This window comes from Falco cherrug, chromosome 4 (genome assembly GCF_023634085.1).
Source record: "Falco cherrug isolate bFalChe1 chromosome 4, bFalChe1.pri, whole genome shotgun sequence".
NCBI lineage: Eukaryota > Metazoa > Chordata > Aves > Falconiformes > Falconidae > Falco > Falco cherrug.
In genome coordinates, this window is record NC_073700.1 from 108,128,603 (window position 1) to 108,151,115 (window position 22,513).

Consider the following 22,513-nt stretch of genomic DNA (forward strand, 5'->3'; position numbering starts at 1 on the left):
GCGGGCTGACTGCAGCGTTATTTTATGGAAGATGAAAAAAACCTTCAATTTCAGTGTTCCGTACACTGCTTTCCGTTCCTTTCACAAGAGGTTTGCAAAGTCCTACCTACGACGATGTCCTTTGTGTTCGAGGGACAGAGGGCCACCACCGAGCCCCTGAGTTACTTCTCCAAACACAGTATGAAAATCACGCAGGTGACCTCTACTGATCCGCCGCCCAAAGCAGACTCGCGTTTAATAGTGAAGTGACCTGTCACTTCTCAGAAGCGAGCCTCATGTACTCCGCTTGTAGATGGCCGCTGCGCCTCATCATTCGGCGGCTCTCGGTGCCCTCGGCGCTGCCCGGCGCCGTGCCGCCTTCCCTCCCGCCCCCGCGCACGGCGCTCGCAGCGGGGCCTGCACGGCCGCTCCGCCAGGCGCGGCCCGGGCCGCACCACGCAGCTCCCGCCCGCCTGGGGCCTGGCGCCCGCGGGGTGCAGCCGCTAGCACGGCGGCGGGCAGCGCGCACCGCGGCTCCGCAACACGGCTCCGACATAAGCAGGTGGGAGCGGGGCAGCGCTCCCCCCCCGCGGCGGCCAAGGGGCTCACGCCAGCCCCGGGGTGGCGGGTGCGGGCCGCGGGCGGGGCGGGGCGCTCCCCCGGGGGAAGGACCAGGGGCTGAGCGCTGCCTTTGGCCGGGGGGTGCCGGCTGACCCCCGCCTCAGGCCAGACCCCTAGCCCGGCCGCGCCGAGGGCCCCCACCTGGGGCCTCTCTCGCCAGGTCGCCGAAACCAGCTCTGGGGAAGCCGCGGCGACCCCCGCGGAAACCGCGGCGGCCGCGACCCCGCCGCCCCCACGTGCCCATCTCACGTCCTCTCCCCCTGCCAGCCCGCCTCGTCCGCCCCACCAATCAGCGCCGCCCTTACTCCGCCCCGACTGCTGCGGGCCAATCAGCACCGCCCTTGGTGGTGCTGGCCGGGGCCGCGGCCGGCGGCGCGGGCGGGCGCCTTTGATGCCGGCGGGCGGTTAATTCGGGAAGCTCCTCGGGAGCTCGAGGGGAGCGGCGGGGCGGGGCCGGGCCGCGGGGCGGGGTGCGAGGAGGCCCCGCCCCTGGCGAGCCCGCCGCGCGCCGCCGCCCGCGAGTTCGGCGCGAGGCCCCGGCGCGGGGTGGCGCCGGCGGCCGCGGCGGCGGCGGGCGAGGAGGGGGGCGTGGCCGGCGCGCGGGCGGCGGGGGGGCGGGGCGGCGAGCGGAGCCGAGTCGTTGGTGGCCGGAGGCGGCGGCCGGTCGGTGCGGCGGTCTCGCCATGGTGTTCCTCAAACTCCGCGAGCAGGTGGGTGCGTGGGGGCGGCTGCCGTCGCCCGCCTCTCCCTTCCCTCCCGGTGCCGCCGGGCGCGGCGGCTGCGCGCCCTTCCCCGCCCCCTCCCGCCGCGGTGTGGTTGTGCGTGCGTGTGTGTGTGTGTGTGTGTGTGACAGGCGGCGGGCAGGGGTAGGCAGCATGGCTGCTGCTGCGGCCCGCTGGGGCCGGGTGGCGGCCGCCCGGCGGCGGCAGGCGCCATGTGCTCCGAGTGCGGGCGCCGGTGCCCCCTCGGTGGCCCAGCCGGGCGGCCGGGGGCCGCCGCCCCGCGCAGGTATCGGGCCTAACAGGTGGCTGCAGCGGTCCGCCCACCCCCTGCCCTGCCCTGCTCTCCCCGCCCTGGCGGCCCGCCGGCTCCGGGCGGAGGGACGGCGGGACGGCGCCCTGCTCCGCGGGGCTGCCCAGGCCGCCGGTCGCTGCCTCCCCCCGCCCCGGGGAGGCCCGGCGGGGGTGACGAGGGGGCTCTGCGGGCTCCCCCGGCCAGCCCTGCTCCGCGCCCGTGTCCTGGGAAGGGGAAGGTGCCCGGGTGGCGCGGTGGAGCCCGGGCCCGAGCGCTGCCCGCTGTGAGGGGAGCGGGCTGGGGGCAGCCGGGGCGGGAGCGGGGCCCTCCTGCCGGGCCCGCGGCCTCGCGTGCCCCAGCGCTGCCCGCTCCGTCCCCGCGCGCAGCACCTTTCCCTTTGGGGCCTTTAAAATCTTTTGTTCGGCTGCTGTCTCTTTCTCCGGAGCTGTCTTGACAAACCTCCCCCAGCCCGTGCTCCCCTTCTGAAAAGGAGAAGGTTTTTCGTGCCTTCAGTGGTTTGTTGCTTTCATCACATCACACCCTTCTTTGTTTGCTGGACTCTTCGGTTTCCAGCCCAGCTTGTGAAAAATACTTGTCTTTGCCGCTCTGTCCTTTCCTGTGTCTCCCCTGTCCTACCTATTGTCTTCTGTGCAGTATCAAGATACAAAGGTGGGAGGGTCTGCCTTGCCAGTTTGCCGCGTGTAAGAAGATGCTTGCTAGAAAATGTGTTTGCTCGTGCTTGCACATCTGTTACACCAAATTATCTGTAAAAACTCATACACGCTGCTGTTGGTCTCCTTGATACTCTTGCGATAACTGACTGCAATGCTTGGAGACCCCACTGCCAAAAAAAAGAAGCCCCACAGGAAAAAAAAAGAACCAAACCATAAAAACCAACAAAAAACCCGACACCTAGAAACTTGGCAGGGGTTAGGCAACTGGTATCCTGTGTCTGTTTATTATGCTGATCAGTGTCAGCTCATCCTTACCTGCTAGTCCTTTCATCGGTCTGCACATACATCTGTCTTTTTACACTTAGGTTGCACAGTCCCTGGGGATTTTGTTTGAAAAAATGTTTAGCTGGGATCTTTTATGTCCTGTGTTGTATGTAAACTTAGTGAAGTCTCATATTCTTTCTAGAACCTCACCTATGAAGGAGCAATGAACCCAAAATGCACTTTGTGTCTTTGAGTTAGGTTTCTTTACAGGCTTCATTACTGTTGTTCTATGGGAGGCTCTGCACAGAAACAAACACTTGTTCATCTCTTCTGTTAAATAAGCCCTTCTGTTAAAACCAAGAAATACAACTCTTCTGCAAGTAAACATGGTGAAATAACTCTCAAAACCCCCACCATCAATATGTTAACATGAAGGTACTTTTCTTCTGGGAAGGATCCTGCTATTGACTGATGCTGAGCTGAAATACTGGGCTGTGGGACCACTGGTCTGACAGAGTAATGCATGTGAAGCTTTCGGCTTCTATCGTAATGCAAGTTTTAATCCAGAAGCATGAGGTGGATTTCTTTAGAGGCTTCATGGATCTGTAAAGGTGCATTGATACGCTGGAAATGGAACTGTTCTTTCACTTAAAAGGGGTGGGTGCTAGGGGTGGGGAAAGGAGGCAGAGGAAGAAGGGAGAGAGGGGAGTACTGGTTTTGAAGAAGCTTTTGTAGAGGGAGTGATTTTTAGCAGCAGCTGTATTTCTGCTAGGTGTAAGTTACTTGATAAATAAGTGATTACAAACTAAATTCTGTTGAAATGGCTTTCTTTAAGAGTGCCCAAAATCATGAGGCATCATTAACATGAACTATTTCAGTTTTGCTAGTTACAGAGAATTCCTCCAGGTCAGTGTTCTTGTGCAGTATGCTGCAAGATGTCTTGACTTCGGGATGGGGTGCTGTGCTAAGATTATAACACCACCTGCTCGTTATAAAAACTGGTGTTGTATGAAATAGAGGTGTTTATCGTCAGTGTTTTATGCAACATGATTCATTTTTGCTTGAACTGTATGTATGCTTTGCTCCACAGTGATGCATTCGTTTAGAATAAAGTAAATGTCATGTGTGTGTTTGTGGTCCCTATAGTGAGTCTGTCTGCAGTGGTGGCTGTGTTTCACAGGGAAGCTCAAAGGCTGCTCTGTTGCTTACACTGTTCAGCTAGTATGAAGGAGGGAAGTGATTTGCTAGTTTCCTTCTACAACAGTTAGATTAATAACTTTCTGGAACAAAAATTTAATAAAATACTACTTCAGTGTAATTCTCAAGATTATTTCTTTCCAAAAATCAACATAAACTTGTTGATTTTGTTCTTTGATAGTGCAGAAGGGCTCTGCGTTTTTTATTTAGATGTCAGAATTATGCTGGGCGGAGACAGAGTTGGGGCATACAAGCAGCTTGATATTTTCTTACACTTGGTTTAGTTTAGTTTTTCAAGCTATTGCAAGCTTGGGTAAAAGAAGCACTTGAGAACTTAAAATGAGGTGAGAAATTCTGCTCTGAGGCTCTTAGTTGAGCTCAGAGGCTGAAATCCCAGTTCCACTTGCAGTTGATTTAATTTACTTAGTACACTGATAAACAAAACTTTGATCCTACAGATGCTTAATGTGTTTGTGAAGCTCAAATATTTGGTTGTCTTTGGGGGCTGATTTGATACCTTTAACTTTCGGAATAAAGGGTTTCCATGCACTGAGAAGAGTAGGGTTCAAGAAGCAGCCAGGAGGTATGTCCACAAATTTGTGTTAACGCAGCTCAAGGTTTATTGCTTTGCAGTCCTAGGAGGTAGGAATATCTTTAAAGTTTTGAAATAATTCAGGGTGTGTGTTGTACTTCCAGAGATGACTTATGTTTGCTCTCAACCTATATTAGGTATCAAAAAAACCCCATAAGCCATGTTTGCAAAAATTGTATTTGAAGCTAAACTGAACAATATTGAACAAAGTTGATACATGTAATGCTCAGTAGCAAACTTTAACTCTGGGGTAGAAAGGGTAATCATTCAAATGTCAAGTTAGAAGCTGTAGATTGTTCTTGTTGCTTGATTTGTTGTGCAGTGTTGGACAGACGTGTTTAAAAATAGAGGAAGCAAATATGCAAATTATGTCACCGAAGGTTAAGCCACTCAAGGCAGAGGTGAAAAATATAGTAAGTGTGCCTTATGATTAAGGTGTTTGCTCTTCAGTTTGTTTGCCTTCCTGCTGTCTTCATAGATTGGTGCTCATGTACCAGGTTCTTCTGGATGAGAAGCTGCTTTAATTGCTAAAATGCCAAGTGAGAGGGAGGCTGTAAAAGTTTGTTTGTTTCTTCCTGAAACAGTCTCCTGTAAGAAATGCACTGAAAGCAAAGTTTAAGTCAAGGTTTGCTGATGGTTTGTGGGGTTTTTTTTGGGTTTTTTTTTTTTGGGTGGGGGGAGGTGTGAGATGCAGGAGCAAAAAGGAGTAACTTGCTTGTAAGTCCATAATGGTATGCCTTGGTCTCCTGTATAAAAGCCCTCTCAACTCTGCATAACCTAACCCTGAAAGGCTAAGTGTCTTCTGGTGTTTTGCTATTCAGTCATAGTGTCTGGGTACATTAACTGTTTCACAGAACAGGTAAATTCTTGCTTTAAAGGGTCGCAAGTTAGGCCCTCTTACACCTAAGGAGTAATTGACAGCCTAGTTTTATTTAGTGGGTAGGTGAAATTTGGATTACCTTACAGCTGAGGGGATTCATTGCTTTTCTGTTACAAGCCTTACCTGTGTATGTGCCTACAGGTCATCTTTTAGGTTAGAGTAAGCCTACATTTCAGTATAGTTTTATTGAAATGCATGAAGCCCTGATCAAAACTGGTGGACCGTTTTCTTTAATTTTGCAGCTGTATAACTATTTGTAGTAAAGCTCATTGGATGCAGTGTCATTATAGTTGGTAAAGCTTTATTTTTTCTTTCAGTACATCATTATTTTAATTATGCATAACCTGTCTTCTCTGAATCTTAAATATGTAATAGGAAGAAATATTAGGCCTCATAATAATGGGCATTTGAAAGGAATTTGTATGGGATTTTTCTTAAGACTACTAGACTGCGCTTGAGGCAATGCGTTTATTCCCAGAAGTCAGATGTGAGTGGAAAGGATTGGAGTATGAACAACTGCATGAGGATACTGGAGTGACCACTTATCTTGAAAGTCCTTGAACAATGAGAGCACTGACTTCTTTATTGCCCATTTATATCTTTCTCGTAGCGAAGATGGATCTTGTTCAATTGGCAGTTCAACAAATGTTTGCAGTGTCATAGTGAACGCTCTGAATGCCTCTCTGGTTGCTATTTTCATTACTGCTAGCATTAGACTTCATTCTTTTAGAATTCATGCCAAGAATAAATGTCCCAACTGGTTCCTTGTTACCCTTAAGAGGAGGAATGGTCTCCTGTGGTGATGAAAAGGAGCTGCTGCTGTTCGATGAGGGAGGGTTATGGTGGGAATGAAATTGCGTGGTATTGCTCCACTAGTTCTGTTCTGACGCAGACTAATGAGATATGGGTTTAATAGTTGTTTTTTTTTTTTTGGTAGAGGTTACTTTTATGTTACTGTTCTTTAAAAAGCATGACTTTTGGGAATCTTGTCAAAGTTGAGAACCACTCTTTCTGCTCAATTCTCCATCATGCATTCTTCCTAAAATTTGCATCTAATCTTTATTAAATGTATATAAGATAACTAAATTAGGTAGTTGTAATAAATATCAAGACACCTTAAGTCTTAGGTTAATTCTTGTGTTCCCAGGCAAAGAACTCACATGTACTGAAAAGATAAGTTTCTTTAATTGGTGGACAACTTTGAGTAACTTGAACTCTGTTTATCTTGTTATACAAAGTAATTACCAGCCCTTCCATTAGAATGTGTTGAGAGAACCTGGTTCTACCATGTGTTCGTTTTGGGGGATCAGATTGCCTGATGATAACTCAGGAACTTTGGACTTGCGAACAAGCAGTTCTTCTCAGTCAAGAAAATAAACTTTTTTTTTTTTTTTTTGGGGGGGGGGGGGGGGAAGAAAAGGTGGGAGAGAAACAAAGCAAGCCTTGATTCTACAGGCAGATACTTGTGGCAGATCCTGTTAACTCAGTGGCCTTCTGTGAGGGTATAAAGGTCTATTCATGTAGATAGCATCAAAGGTCTGTGACCATTACTTGGAGGCAAATATCAGGAGAGAAAAAATGAGGCAAATATGTGCTTGCGTATGAAGAAGTGCCTGCCTTAGCACCCACAAAAAAGTTGAAAATTCCTATGGGATAGCTGTTGAGACTCTGAACTAGCAATCTGCTATCTGATGTGGATTGTTACATTACCAGATTTTTGTCGTTGTTTCCATTCACTGAAATGGATTGTGTGATAAAATGACTGAAATTAATTATCTCTGGTATTAAACACTTCATATCCTTCACTTCATCTTTTATCAGCTAGTTTGTTTCTCAGTTGCTGTTCCTTTTATTTTCCTATAGTCAGCTGGGTCTTCCTCAATGTCAAACTAATATCTGATCATTTGTTTTCTTGTTCCTGCCAACTTTTTATTTTGTTCTTACCTCTTTTCCTCTCTTCCTATTTCTGGAAGTTGAGTGGGAGACTCGTTGCCTTAGTTACAGTGACTTAACTGTTTCAAAGTTATTTATAATGTTTGTGTTTAAATAATCTGTATCATAATAGGAATCACAAAACATTTCACATCAAGAAAAAAAAATAAACAAAGCAGTTCATAGCTAAGTGCTGGGAGCATGCTTACAGTGCTGATTCTTGAGGTTTTTGTTTTCCTTCATTGTTGTGGGTGGAGGACAAGTTCTAATCTGGCATTTGAAGATGAATCTGAAATAAGGTGTCCTGGTGTTATCCTTTGTGCAAACGAGGACAGAATCTTAATATTTAAGCTCTGAAATACAAGGGAATGTTTTTATTCCTCTTCTTCGTAATGACACTAACACTCTTGCCAAGGGGTGGGAACGTACCAGTTAATTCAGTTGTGATTGCTCAGGTGTTGACGAATTATACAGCACTGACCCATTTCAGCACAAAAACTATAGCTAATGCGAGAATGGTGGGACTGAGGAGTGAGGAGAGAAAGGAAGATGAGACTTGTAACCAGCAGGGTGGGTGCTGAGAGTTAAAGAAGAAGCACTAGCAGTGATATACAAATGAAAGAGGGGCAGAATAGTTGGTCTGTAGCATCCTTGTAGATTGAGGAACTACTTGTTAGCTGAAGCACCTAATGACTTCTCTGCTATAATAATGAGATGCTTTTTACTGTGAATTGAATATAATTTTAGATTTTCATTGATTATTTCTAGAGTAATACAGCATGTATGTGAATTGAGTGAACAATACCATGTAAGTAGATTGTTGTTTACATGAGTCAACCCTACCTATTTAGGGCAGCTTGAACACGCAAATATTTTTCTCACTAAATTACTGAAACCATATTTGAATTTGAGAAGTGTAAAGCAAAGCTCTGCCTATTCTAACACGGGGGGTGGTGGTGTTGTTGAGTAAAACAAGAAAAAAACAAACCACTTTGCTTAAGCTTATGTTGTTAAACTTCAGAACTACATATATAGGCACAGCGAGGTGGAGGGGAAGTGGGAGCTTTCCAGCCCCAAAGGAGGAAAGAATGCCTCTTAATGGTGAACTGACTCGTGTTAGGAGAACTTAGCGAGTGTTCAGGTTTTGTACGTAACTTTGCCAGTTTGCATGGGCTAGTCTATTTCTGGCAGCGTCCTGACCTGTCGAGAAAGCATCCTAAATGTTGAATGTTTCCCTACTTTCAAACAATGAACTGTCACTTAATGGCCTTCCTAATTGCAGCGGATGAGCATTAGCTGATAAGTTATTCTTGGTCATTCTGCAATCATGCTTGAGGTTCACTCTCACTTTGTGCTGAAATCCTGTGCTTCATTTTATCTGGTACAGAAAAGAAAGCATGGGTACCTCTGGATATTTTTTTATTTTTTTTTACTTTGGCAAAGTGAAGATAGAACAGTACCTTAATGAAGGCAGAGAAGGGGACACAAGCAAGGATTCTAGTCGGCATGACAAAACAAGAATGAAATTGCAATAGTTAAAGCATTGAGGCCAAAATGAGCCTGTTTAGAGCTTACAGAATTTCTAGCAATCGTGACAAATTCGGTGTTTCAAGATTTTGCTGCTTGTCCTCTGCATTTTGACAGCTCCATCTATACTGGTGCCTCTTAACGGTGAAGTAGTTGAACCTTCCATTCAAGAACCTGGTCATCCAGTGGCAAGCAGCGCAAGAGACCAAGGATCTGCCTAGCTCACAGCTGAATGACCTATTTGTCATAGGCAGCTGAACTGGGGAGAAGACCACTTTCAAGAAGTTCTGCATTTATTTATACACTAACGTAATCTGTAACTAATTAATAGTGTAGTCACTTAAATCCAACCCTGCAATCTCAGTTTTGTATGATACTAGGGGTAATTGGTATTCTCTCCTTCCCTGTTCCCGTCTTTAGGTCATCTGCTTCTTCTGTCTGTTGCTCATGATAGTGGGTAGGTAGTCTGTGCAAAGTCTTTCTTTTCATCCTGAGCACTCGATTATGTCTTTCCTGCCTCAGATCTTTGTGTGGTGTCAGTTGCTTTTTCTCTAACTCTGCTAATGCTTCATTTTCTCACCAGCACCACAAAGTATTGTTGGTAGGTTAAAAAGAAGGAAAAGCACACATAAAGTAAACAGATGAAGAAAAACAAAATGTCAGTGTTATTTTTCTGGTTACATTATTACTCATTGTTTTGAATTACTGAAACATCCCAAGTCATGGTACAAAGACACTTCGGAAACAGTGTGTTAGTGGAATTCCCTACCCCTTGCCTCTGTTTCTTTGTAACTGCGTAGTTCAGTTCTTGCTATGTTTGCTAAAACATGAGGATCAAGAGAGAGAGGTCTTATGCTTAATATTGTGTTGCTGTGGAGTCTTTTTGCCAAATTAGAGCCTTGTATCGGTACTGCCCGATAGCTTTCATTTCCTTTGCTCCTGTCTCCCTTCCAGGACCAGTATTTTGTTTTACAGCTCTGCTGCATTTGTTGCTGGTTTTAATAGTGTTCTTTCATTCGGGGGGATAATTTTCCGTGTTAAGGAGGACTCGTAGAAGAACACTTTATCTTCTCACTTCCCTGTCACCTGCAAGGTTGCAAATGCCGTTACTGCTCTGCATCGTTCCTAATCCTATACCAACCACCTTTCTTCCACTTCTACCCCATGATGTTGTTTTCTGTTTCTTTTGATCCACAAGCACACAGCCATTTAAATATTATCTAACACTAGTAAGATCACAGACTGAGAAGTCTCTACTTAAAAGTAGAAATTTTCAAGTGAAAAGTGAGACTTTATGACTTGTCCATAGACATTTGTCTATTCTTCTTTTTACTATAAGCTTAATCAGGGATTACATCAGGGATGTAAATAGTCAAATTAATCTATTCCAGAAGAAGTAGAGCTTAAGAGAGGAGGACTTTGAAGATCTTCATAATGAGAGCAAAAGAGAGGTGAAGAAGGGATTTCTAAAGCACTAAAGTGAGAATGAGAAGGACAGAAGTGGTTAGTATATCACAGACTCACTATTGGTGAATGGCAAAGCTCTTCTCATGAACTTCAGAGCTTCATAGTCAAGGGTCATCCAAAACCCAACAGGTGTCTGGCTACCCTGTAGAGCTCTGTTTACAATGACTGGAAGACACTGGTTCTTTTTTCTACCTGCCGCACCTTTCTATAGCGCAGGAAGGGGACTCCCCCAGCATCTATAATCTCGAAATAACACTCTAAATAATACAGGCAAGAGAGTGTCTTCTACTGTTATTCTATGCCCAGAGATGCAAAAGATGGTTTTTGGGTCAAGTATATCAAATTTATTGTCTAGGAAGGGCAAATATAGCTGCACGCAGACACATCTTTTATTTTTGAAAGGGCTTCGACTTCGCATACTGTGAATTGCCTTTTTTTTTTTTTAAGATTCACAACATGTGACAAGCTGTAATTGCTTAAAAATAAGTGATGTTTTTCATAGTTTGCATTTGAACAGGTTAGTTGTGAGGTTTTCTCACCTGAAGGTTGGTAAAATTCCTGCAATGCTCTGCACATGTGTTAAAACTGTTTCAGTAATCATTAAATTGTTAAACTTACTGCATATGTAATTGAAGAATAACTACTGTTATCAAAGTAGAAGTACCATGGTTCGTGAATCTGTGCTCACAAGTAGTAGGAGAATTTTGCAGAAGAATTAGCATGACTGTTAAAAAGTTGTTGGGTACATCTTTGCGTCAACCTAAGCTTCATCTGGAAGGACCTCTTTTGCTGTTGCGATGGCTGTAGAAAGTAAAGTAAACATTTAAGGTGTCACACTGGGTTCCTTTCTTGACACCAACCCCTTAACGTGGGGGAGCAGTGAGATGCGTTTCCTTCTATAAAGTTCTTCACTGGAACTTACATAAGCTAAAGAAATAGTATCCTGTTTGAGTGACAGGAGGAATGGCAATGCCAGCGGTGTCTGTGGAGACTGTCAGAGGAGAAGTTCAGCTCCCCTTCCTTGGAAGCTCGCCATACTGGTATTAGCAGTGCTGTCCTCCGTGCTGTTTGAGGGTGTTGCAGAGTTGTTTTGGAACTGTCATTTCAGAGTAAGTTCATTAGAAAATTGGCTCTTTGCATCCTCAGTGACCACAAGCAGAAACAAGTCTTGTAGGCCTGAAGCCCAGTCTTGTGGCAGTAGTCGGCTATAGTTAACTGTACCCAAAGACAGAATGAATGTGCCTGCAGAAAAGATCTCGGAAATAAGAGCTGGAGTTCAGCCCTCTGTGCTGCGGGAGCCCTTACTGCCTGTACTGAAATACATGTGGTTTAGACATGTTCACAAACACACACCCCCTCCCCCCCCCTTTTAACATCATTACTTTTAACATCAAGTGCCCGCTAGTACTTCCCTTATGTTGCCTGACTCAACTTATTTTTGGGAATAAACTTACAAAAGTAAGACGGATAATTGAAAAACAGAGGAGAAATTGTTGGAATGATGGAGTTTGACCTCAAGATTCCATGACCTAGTCTTGTGTGGAGTGCAGTGATGTGTATTGTGATTGTGAAGCAATGCATCATCACAGAATGCCTGTTCAAAATGCCGAATTCTTCCTTTGCGTGGTGTATGGTGTGGCTGCAGCAGTTGGGTGGTAACTGCTGTGGTGTGTCTTTGCACTGTCTTGTTTCTTTTTTTACTAGATAAGAAACAATGAAAATGACCTGTAACAAGGTTCAGTACAGGCAGAAACATTAGGGTATGTTTTTTTTCTTGTTACTCTGTTCTTCTGTTAGGAGGTTAATTAACAGCCAGAACTGTGCTAATTATGTGACTTGGAAATTATCTACCACAGTGAAGGCCAACACTTGCAGCTGACAGATAGGAGAAGGAAATACAGATACATGAACTACTGAACGCTAATACATTTCTAGTCTGGGGTAGGACTCTGTGTGTGAGAAATGGAGCACATTGCCTGAACGAACCCAGTCTTTAAAGTCACGTGAAGTAGGTAAATTTTCATGAAACTCGTACCCTTTCATAATTTTAGGATGGAATTTAATGACATGCTTCTCCTTGGGTTTGGTGGTTTTTTTTTTTTCATTTGCAGAGTTTCTAACAATGACTGAAGCTCATAGGCTTCTGATCTGCCTAAAGCCATAGTTTGATATTTGGTTGCAGCTGAGTTTAAGCAGTTGTTCATTCTTCTCTTGTGCAGAGTGGTGAAAAGGGAGAGGAGAGACAAATTATTTAGGTCAGATTATGACTGCAAAGGTGTCTCTTTGAAGTTTTCCTAAATTGGAACCAGAAAGGAGTGTTCTGATGTCTTCCCTTTGTGACACAATTCCTGTAATCATGGAAGAGGTGTCTTCTGTGAGTGTCCTTTGGTTTTGGGGGCTGGGGGGGGGTGAGGGGAGGAGGAACTCGAGTGTGGTCTACCTTGGACCTCGCTCTCTGGGAAAGTAACTCGTTGGCCTGAAACTTCTTAGAATGTGTTTTGAAACTCAGAAGCACGCTTTATTTTCTTGTCTGGTTCCTGATTGTTTTGGGGTTTGAGTGTGGTTGTGAATTCCTCTTTAATTGTGACAGAACCTAGGGTCTTAAGGATGTCTGCTTCTATTTATAAAATCTCGTGTTGACTTACTGTGAAAATACTAAAACAAGAAAAGTTTTTCTGTAACATACTTGTTTACCACATGCGCTGCCTTTAAGGACTCTCAGCTTTTTCCCGTCTCCCATATGACAACTGTGTGCCAGTTTTCTTGCAGCATTTAAAAGTTCTTTTTCTTCCCTCTTAGGCTGATCATATACTCATAGTTGTACAACTGAAATGAGCTCTGAAAATGACATCAAAAAGACTTTCTCTTGCCTCCCGTCTCTTCTCAGGATGTTACTGTGGAAGTGTAAGATCATGTTCAGGTAGTCCAGTTACCTGAAAACTGTATGCCAAAAGTAGTCTGAACTGGCTGCAGCCTTTTCCCCGCATAGACACGTGCATGGACAGAAAGCCCTTCGACTTCTTTACTCCCGTGTATGCTTCCATGTGTGCAGCTTTAATTGTTGGACACCATCCAGTGACAGCTTGGAGTCATGCCTGTTGTGACTAGTGATCCCTCTATCTCCCTGCACAGAGATACATGCTTGGGGTTGAGAAATATCTATTAAGAAAATATGAGTGTAGAAAAATAACTGGGTTGAAATCCAACTAAAACAGTAATTGGTCACTTCTTTACAAATAGCAATTAATGAAGCATGTCAGTCGAAGAATAAATTGAAGTCTTCTGTAATGGCATAAAACTTTTCATCTCGGCTCTATAGGAAATTGACATATAAAATAGTAGCTAAACTTACTGTTTTATATTCCACATATCACCTACTATAGTTTTATGGTTACCATGACATAATAAGCACATTGGTTGTACAAATATTTTTATCGGCAGCTAGAAAAGATAGCATTTTGAATCACCGTTAATTAAAACCTTACCAAGATGGACTGTTCTTCACTTCATTTTGTTTCCTCGTTTGATTGCGCTGCAAAGCTATTCAATTCAGTGGGTTATGGATGAGGCTGTTGGTGCATTTGACTCGTTAATTTTCTGGAATAAACAATAAAACTATAAAGCTTGTTCAGAAAAAAATCAGGCATGTCTTTTGAATGTAGGAATACACTGGGAATAGTTGTCATGGAAGATAAGGTATAATAAAATTGCACTTAACAGTGTCTACACAGATAGCTGTCTACATATCACCTGTACGTTTGTGATGAGATATCTTTGTTTCAAGTATTTTGAGCTAAAAAGCAAAGAACATGGAAGATTTGAGACAGAGCCTTAGCCCTCATGATTATTTTTTTTTTTAGAAATGGGGAAGATTCAGTGAAGGTCGGGTTACAGCCTCTGCTTCACACTTGCTCTTGAAACTGCTCATCAGCGCCATTTTTAATTACATTTTGAATTTTTGCCTAAAAATCTCAGGCAGTCGTTCAGGGGCTGCTTCCTGAGTTGGCCAGCCGTGGGCTGTAGAGCAGGTGACTGGCGGATAGTGTTAGTGCTGCTCCTAGTAGCTACCAAAACCCACATAAAAGTTGACATAAAAGTGTAAAGCAGAAATTAACATTGGAATGCAGGGGGTGGGAAAACAGGCTGACAGATATTTAATAAAGAATTATTTTGCAAAGTGTAATAAGAAAAGTAGTTTGATACTTAAGAAGGCTTACCTAAGTGTCTGATCCTAGGTTTTCTTTGTAAGAGGAGGGAATAGGAGAGGATATTGGAATCTTACTTGCTGTGCTGAAATAAATGAAATGTATTAAAAGTATACAGAGTTTGAGAACACTGTAAGTGGCTATTTAGTTCTTAAAAATCAGGTTTGATCTTGTGAATAAAATTATATTTATGGTAATTTTTTGGCTGTTTTGTACTTGATGTTCCCCATCTTATAAGAGATATAGAGTAGTTTCTGTTGTGCTTTTTGTACTATTTTGTACAAAGGTTCTGAGTGATAAGACTAGACAAAAGGTTAATCTGTTTTCAGTGTGGTTTATTGGCATGGGTTGTGGGAACTTTGAGGGAATGTTCAGCCTGAGGAAGTAGAGAATAGGACAGAGAAATTTGTGACTTAAAAATTATATTAGGGAAATAAATGAGTATAACTTGTTAAAAATCTAAGTATAGCGTCTACTTGCATTCAGAGAATTTTAACAAATAATGCTTAAGTAGTACATGCTTGTTGCCAAAGGATTGAATTTGATCTGTTTCATGGACGGAAGTCATGAGCTAAGCACTTGGAATGCGTTTGTGAAAGTTCACTGTTTGAAAGCGGCATTAGACAACAGTAGCCTCTTCTGGAACAAACAGTATTTTCTTTACAGTTACTCCTCTTACTTGGTTTATTCAGTGTTGAAAACCAGAAGACGCTGGGGAAAAGAAAAGCTTCTCTTATGAAGTCTGACAGAATTGTACTAATCCTAAAACCTTGACAGACTCCGTGAGCAACCCCAAGTGATTGATTCAGCTCACTAACTGTCCATAGTATTTCCTTCCCACAATGACTGCTTAACTTGAGACATTTTTGGAAGCTTTTAATTAGTGGCACATGCAGTTAAACCAACTTAAAATACTTCCTTTATTTTCTGGTTTTATTAAATGCCCAGATCAAATAATGAATTTAAAAGTACAGCAAAAGTAACAAAAGTGAAGTAATGAAAGTGTCATAAAGGTTATCACATAGTATTTAAGCGCATCTAGAAAGCAAAACCACAAGTCAAGACAATTCACTTTGCTTAACTAACATATTTTTAAACTAATTTCTAGCAGTGTTTAGATGATGGGCAAACCCAATCAAATCGATCGTCTGTGCCTGTTCTGAAAAGGGGTACGCACCTGGTGAGGCGGTATATTATTCTTGGCAAGTATTTAATGGTAGCTTGTTTGTCCCCTCCCTGTGGGGGGGATTTAAGCAGTGTAGAACTGAGGGCAGAGAAATTGCTGCAGCCCTGCTTCGTTGCTGTGGAGAGATGTGGTACGTTCACTGGAATATTCATTTTGTAGGGTGGTTGTTCTGTCTGATTCTGGTTGCTTTGGATCATCCTGTTTAGTGCACATCACTCTTCAGTTCTGTGTTGAAGGTAATCTTCTCCCAACCTTTTCCAAGCAGACCTCTAGCCTCCTCACCCCTGAAGAAGTGAAAAACATCAAATTTTCACGTGGCACCATTCTCCATGGGTTCTTGTCTGTCAAGGAAAAACCTGACTCATTTTATTTTTAAGAGCAGTGCACCTAGGTATTTGGAAGTAACCAAAGTCCTTTGGAAGTGAATTTTGTTTAGTCAGTGTAATGCCACTTTAACTAGGAATGGGCAAGGTCTTGGTTCGATTTAAGTGATCTGCTTTATCTTGATGTGATTACTTAATTGGGATTAATTTTCTTGGGAACCTCTCTGTCCACTGTGCAGGTGGGCTTAGCTGTAACACTTAACCTGTCTTTTTCATACCCCTTTCGGTATTCCATTGCATGTGAAATGTAATCATATCTTTTAAAATAATTTTTTTATGGCTTAATTTGCCTTGCAAAAATCCTTTTTTTTCCTGTACTGACTGCATCCTGCTGAACTTAAAAATTGTGTTCTTAAGCACAGCAGTTGTCTGACCAGGTAGAGAGGGTGACCGGCTTCTGGCGGTCAGAGGCACCTGATTTTCTTCCCTTTTTGCAGGCTGTACTGGTGCAGTGGAATTAGCTATGGCACGTGTGTGTGGAGGTAACAGCGCTAGTTTTCATATTGCATTCAGGTGGAAGCGACAGCTGTGACTTAAGCTTTTAAGCAGTTGGCAGAGCGCAAGTGCAGGAGTTGTTTGGCTGTTGGGTGGGCATCCCGTCCAAGCAACGGGGCTCTTCCCTGGATGAGGAAAGTCCTGAAGTGCGTAGAAGTACCCTCTGCATTTACCATAGAACCACGCTGAACTGGAAAATGCAAATCATGTTTTGAGCCTCTTGTAAGGTGAGGTGCTGCTACACCCGTATGCTGAAAATGTGCCAGTTCTCTTTTAGAGCTTGCATTTTGGGGAAATAAAAGCTATAGGTCATTGAGCTATGCCAAAAGCTTTTATGGATACAGTTAACACCTCTGTTCCAAGTAAAATAGTTGATGCTGACTTCTGTCCCACCTTAAAGCCATGTTTTTGTCCCATCGCTGCAGACAACAAAAAAACCTCGTGTGCATTATTAGCGCTGCTGGAAATGTTTAGATCAAATTGCAGGCTCTGAAGTCTATTCAGAAAGCTGCCTATTTCATATATTTTGCTGTGTTTTTCTCTCTTTCTTTTCAAGTGGCCTTCTGAAGACATAGTCAATAGGATTTAGATGACGACTGCTTCTTGGGTTGCTGGTCCTGGTGGTAGAGAAGCGACTGCATGCACTGTTACACCATATGTATTATAGCACTTCCTCATTAAAGATCCAGTGAGGCTATTCGGATACACTTCTGTTTTTGCTTTAAAAAATTACTCTAAAAATATTCTCTTAAAATGTATTGCTTTCCTTTCAGAAGGGGAGAACAACTCCTAGGAGGTTTTTACCTCAGATGATTTGTTCCTGTTAGTGCCTGAGCTGAAGGTTTCCAGCCGGCATTCTTTTTACGCCTATTGCTTAATTTCATTTCGCAAATGCATATTTTTCTGTGTTTGAAATGGGACTTAGGTTTTTATCATTCTTTCTGACAGACATGTAGTTTCACAGTATTTTCTAAAATGCCTCTAACCTTTCTTCCTGTTTATCCTCATATTAGGTTGACTGGAAATGTTAAAATTCAAACTCACGGAAATTAAACTGTGATGATTAAACTCCATGAATGAAAATAAAAAGTCCTAAAGGTGATGTGCCTGGTACAAGGTTCCCTCAGCAGCTGCCACCCTGCTATTCCATAAATGCTATTGATCAAGTCTAATCTTTGCTCCCTGGCTAGGTACCTAAAGTATGGGATGCTTTCCTCACTCTACGGAATACCCATTCTTAACTGTTGTTTTCCATCGATGTTCTAAAAAATGTGACAGCTATGTACCAGAAAGTCACTCTTCCGTAGTAATAGTCTGAGGGGTTTTAACTCTTCAGTCCTCTTATATCTCAAGCACTGAGGTTTCTGTGAAGCCAAATTGTAACCTTTGAGAGGTAACACGGTATGGACAAAAGTAGACTCAAATAGCTCTGAAGCTTGATTTAGTCTTTAATTTTAACGTGTATGAACGTCGCTTCTTGAATTGTAATCTCATCTTTGCATGTGAGAAGCATCTGTTCAGATTAGAAAGTATTATTCTTTTCTGGTCTTATTAAAGTACAGTGTTTTTGAAAAGTAGCTGTAGGTTCTAAAAAATCTGTCCTGGTTGTGAACTTACTTGATGGGTTGATTTATATATAAACTGCTGTGACTCATAGCACACTTATTTTTATCCAGATAATTACCTTGCTAAAAGGTGTGCAAAACAGTATTGAAAGATTTGTTCCCTCAGCTAAAGGAGCAATGCTATTGTCTACCATTTTATCTGTCCTTTTAAGGTGATGTCAGATTAATTCATCTTCTGCTTGCTTTGCTTTCTTCCCAAATTTTAAAATTTAAATTCTTTCTGAACTACTTAACAAAAAGGATTTTAAAAGCAAAATTCAAGACTGTAAAAATGGTGTCTGAGATGCAATAGTTTGGTTTTGTTCGTGTGCTGTTGTTTTTTTAAAGCTGTGTCAATCCCAGGCATAGCATAAGAAATTTTGAAGTTGATACATCTTTTTGTGTATGCGGTTATTGTTTGAAGAGATACATGTGCACACAGAAATAACATGTTGGTAAGGGTTTTTGGAATCTCTAGAGGATCTTACTCTTCTGCCTTGAATCTTTTTCATTTTTAATAGTGGTGGGAACATCAGAGGTTCAACACATGTTTTCACTTACATCAGTTGTGGATGCTTCATAGATTCAGGATTCTTCAGGTTTGCAGATTCTTATTTCACCTCTTGTTTTATGCTAGGGAACTGTTCAAGCTCAATGTTTTTTCTCTGAATAGTAAATCATTAAGTAGGATGCAACAGCAGGAGTGCTCTTAAATGTATTTTTTTGATCTACTTTTATTTAAAAATGGTATAATATTTTTGCTATGATCTCTGACAGTTCTGCTGATTCATAATTAAACAGTTTGAGTTAGTGTTTCATTTCCCTGTGAAGCTCCTCCGAGTGGTAGTCCTTGGTAAATAAGTAGTCAGTGAGGAAGTGGTATGGCATAGCATCCTCCTGCACCCTCACGTCCTCTCCTGCCCCCCAAATCAACTCTGCTCACAGCTGGGCTTATATATTAATGATATTGGTTTTATGTTAATGTGCCAACTCGTGAACTGTGATTACTGGGGGCAGACATCCTTGTGAATATCTGCTGCTGCTAAACCTGCTGGGAATTGTAAATGCTATTAATATAACCTACAGACTGCTGTGAAATAACATGCCTGATTTTAACTAACAAAAAAAGTTAAAGGATCAAGTAAATAGACCAAAATAAGTGGATCAGATATTTATTTTTTTTTTTAGGATGGGGAACAATTTTCTTATATAACTAAAAGATGAAGGCATGAAACCTAGAAGGAGAAAGTGAGATACCATTTTAAATTAATTGTACATTTAATGCTCCTCAAAGCTTGGTATGAATATAAACAAATTATCACAAGGATTTTGGAACAGCAGATGGATGTCTATTCCTCCCCTTCCAGCCCCCAACATATCCAGGAATATCTTTGGGAGAACTTGGTGTCCCTCCTCTAAATACTCCAGTTTCAGTGTAACCATCATAAATAGACTATGTGTTTGTGCTACATTGAAATGGGCTTTAGCATCATTTAGTACTACAAACTCTCATCTGGTGTGAAAGGTGGAGCGTTACGTGCCAGATATGTCGACTTGCATATTCTGAGGTCCAAAGTAAAGCTTAGTATTGTGTTTTAAAATAGATTGCTTTTATTGTGTAACAACAAAAATAATGTCGGTAAGTTCAGCCTTCCACATAGTTTAACTTTCCAGGACTTTTAAAAAGAAAAACAGAGAAACCCAAACTTTGCATGTTCTTCCAGTATTAGTAATTTGTTTTATGAGAAGCCTTTACACCTTGCTCATGACTTCTGTGAATTCGGGTCCCCCACCCACACAGCTGCATTGGGAATAGCAGCCTTCTGTGGCATGTTGCTCCCCACGCTGGCAATGGCTTTGTCCGCCTTTGCTTGGATATTGCTATGGGTCATCTTTTTGTACGAGGCTTCTGTCCCCTGTGCTGGGATTAGTCTCACACTGCATCCTTGCCAGGTCCTTATTGTTTCTTCTGATGTGATTATTGCTTTTACTCTGCTCAGCACAACTTGGTTTAGAAGGCTGCTCGCCAGCGTTGATTCTGTTTGTTGTTTTTTTTTCCATTTGCCAATGCATTTTGTCTTGTCTCTGTAACAAATGGTTATCTTAAATAGTTTTTCTCTGAATAATTGATATTCTGGAATGACTTCTTGCTCCAATGTATTTGCTTTCTACTTTAATTGTCTCTTGCATTATTCTGTGAAGTAAATACATTCATATGATACAGCATTAGTCAGCCTCTGTGGTGTCTTTGTATGTGTGTCTATAGGTGTATCTCTAGTGCTATAGATTACTGGGTAGAATTCTACAAATAAGTATAAATTTAGAGACTAAGGTGTTCAGTGTCTTACTGTAGGTAGTTCTTATTTTAACTGGCAAGTCTTGCTCTATTCCCCAGCGTAACCGCTTCCATAACGTTAGGAACAGAGCATCACATTGCTTTGTGTTCTCCCTGCTATCTTGCCAGACTATCCTTTGAATGTGAGTACAGATGGTATGACTCATTTACACTTGTCCTAAGCAGGCGAGGTACTTAACACCAAGTATGTGCCTCCAGCTTTTGATTCCTGTGAAAGAGAGAGCGTTTCCCTCCCCCTACCCCAACTAGAATTATTTTGCAATAATTCAATCAGATTTTCGTTTACCTTCCTTTTTCAATTCTGCCTGTGGTCTCTCTCTTTTTTTTTTTTTTTTTTTTCCTGTCTCCCCCACTTTTAAAAGATAGAAGACTACTTCTGAGGCCACATTTAAAAAAAAATGAAGATTACCTGAGAAAATTGCTCTACCATTTAAATCTAGAAAATATCCTGAGGTACTGTAACCCTGCTTTGCTGCTACTTCAGTACCTCTGAAACACAGATAACTATTTTTTTCCTAGTGTATTAGGAAGCTCGTGTGTTCTGTAACCTGGGACACAAGTCCATAAGGAAACATTTTGCCTTAAATAGGCTGAACCAAGTAAAGCTTTAGTGTTGCCTAGACCTTATCTGCTAGGTCTTGAGTATGCTGAAAAATGGCTTAGCTTCCCTCTTCAGCAGCAGGGGTAGAAAAGGAAGGTTAGGAACTTGGGTGTTTGGTTTGGGGTGGTGGTGGAGTGCTATTTTCTTTGTTTAATAGGATCATTCTCCCCTCTTTAATCTATGCCTTAGTTTAGGATCTGCTTTTACAGGTAATGCTGAGGAACGTGCCGGGTTGGCACTGAACAGCAGCAAAGGGCAAGGGAGAGCATGGGATGAAGTACAAGCTGGTGTATAGTCAAGTGCCTTATTTGATCAGCTGTTCTTTTTTACTTCAGAGAGACCCAAAATCAAGCTTCATGTTGTGATATAGTATCTTTTTTTTTCTTTCTGAAGGCAGTAAGCTTACTGAGAAAAAGGATCAGAAGTACCTTTTTCATCACACTTAATATTACTAATTTAAATGGGCAAAACGTGGAAGTTGTTCTTCATTGTCGCATGGCCGTCTACAAAAAAAAAATATTTTTCAACAATTTCCTTTTGGTTTTATTGTAGCTGTTTCCCATGTAAGCTGTTTATCAACAAAAATTTGGAGGACTAGCCCTTCCTTAAACCTGTGTTTATAATTGCCCCAGAGCTGCATGTCGTCTTACCTGGAAGCTGAAAGCTTTTAAGGCTCTTACTCCCTCTTATGGCAAATTGCGGTGCCTCTTTCGCTTTCTGTGTTTGCTTTCGTCTCCTTAGTTATTGATCTCCATTTTATCTTTTTGCTGTTATGCTGGATTAGGCTGAGCAGGTTTTGGGGTTTTTTTTTCGTTTGTTTGTTTGGTTTTTTTGTTTGTTTTTGGTTTTGGGTTTTTTTTGGTGTGCATCCGTCCTAGTGAAAGTGTAGTTTTAATAAAGCTGATCAAATCAAAGGGCCATACCAGACTGGAAATACACTAGACAACAATAAGCTGTTTGGTCAGGTAGAGGGAAAGGAAGGAAAGCTTATCCTTCTCTACTTAAATTTATTTTGTATTTTTAAATATCACAGTTGCTCTTCTGTGATTCGTGTGGAGCGTATTTCCTAATAATTGGCTTGAAGCGATGACTTGAATCTCTCTAAAGCTTGAATAAGAATAGTTTGCTCTCTTGAATTCTTTGTTCCAGAGGTCGGTTGAATAATAGTAACTTATATATGGTACCAAAAAACCCAATACTGTAATGAACTTGATTAGGTGCTTTTGCATAGGGTCATTATTAAGAAATGACTGTTTAAAATCCTGAAATGATACTAATAAAGATTTAATATATTGAAAAATGCAAAAGAACTGTCATTGCAACTTGTACATTAATTATGTGATAGCATGTGGTAATTTTTTATTAGCTGTATGCAACTTTGGCATGTAGAATACAAATAGTGCGAAATAAAGCTGTTTATCATGTGGTTGGGGGGGGGGGGGGAAGGGAGTTTGTATGTCTGTGTACATGCCTATGTACAAGGTCAGTTGGAGAGAAAAGATAGCTATCCAGGGTTACCCATGTGGTAAATGAATC

General features: G+C 42.3%; 1 protein-coding gene across 1 annotated transcript in view; it reads left to right on the forward strand.

The window, feature by feature from the left end:
* Positions 1-1,157: 1,157 nt before the first annotated feature.
* Positions 1,158-22,513, forward strand: part of ANKRD28 (ankyrin repeat domain 28) — a 128,685-nt gene continuing 107,329 nt past the window's right edge. Inside the window, exon 1 of the mRNA XM_055708831.1 lies at positions 1,158-1,310. Within this exon, the coding sequence (XP_055564806.1) occupies positions 1,284-1,310 (27 nt within the window). The 5' untranslated portion in view covers positions 1,158-1,283. The remainder of the gene's footprint in view (positions 1,311-22,513) is intronic.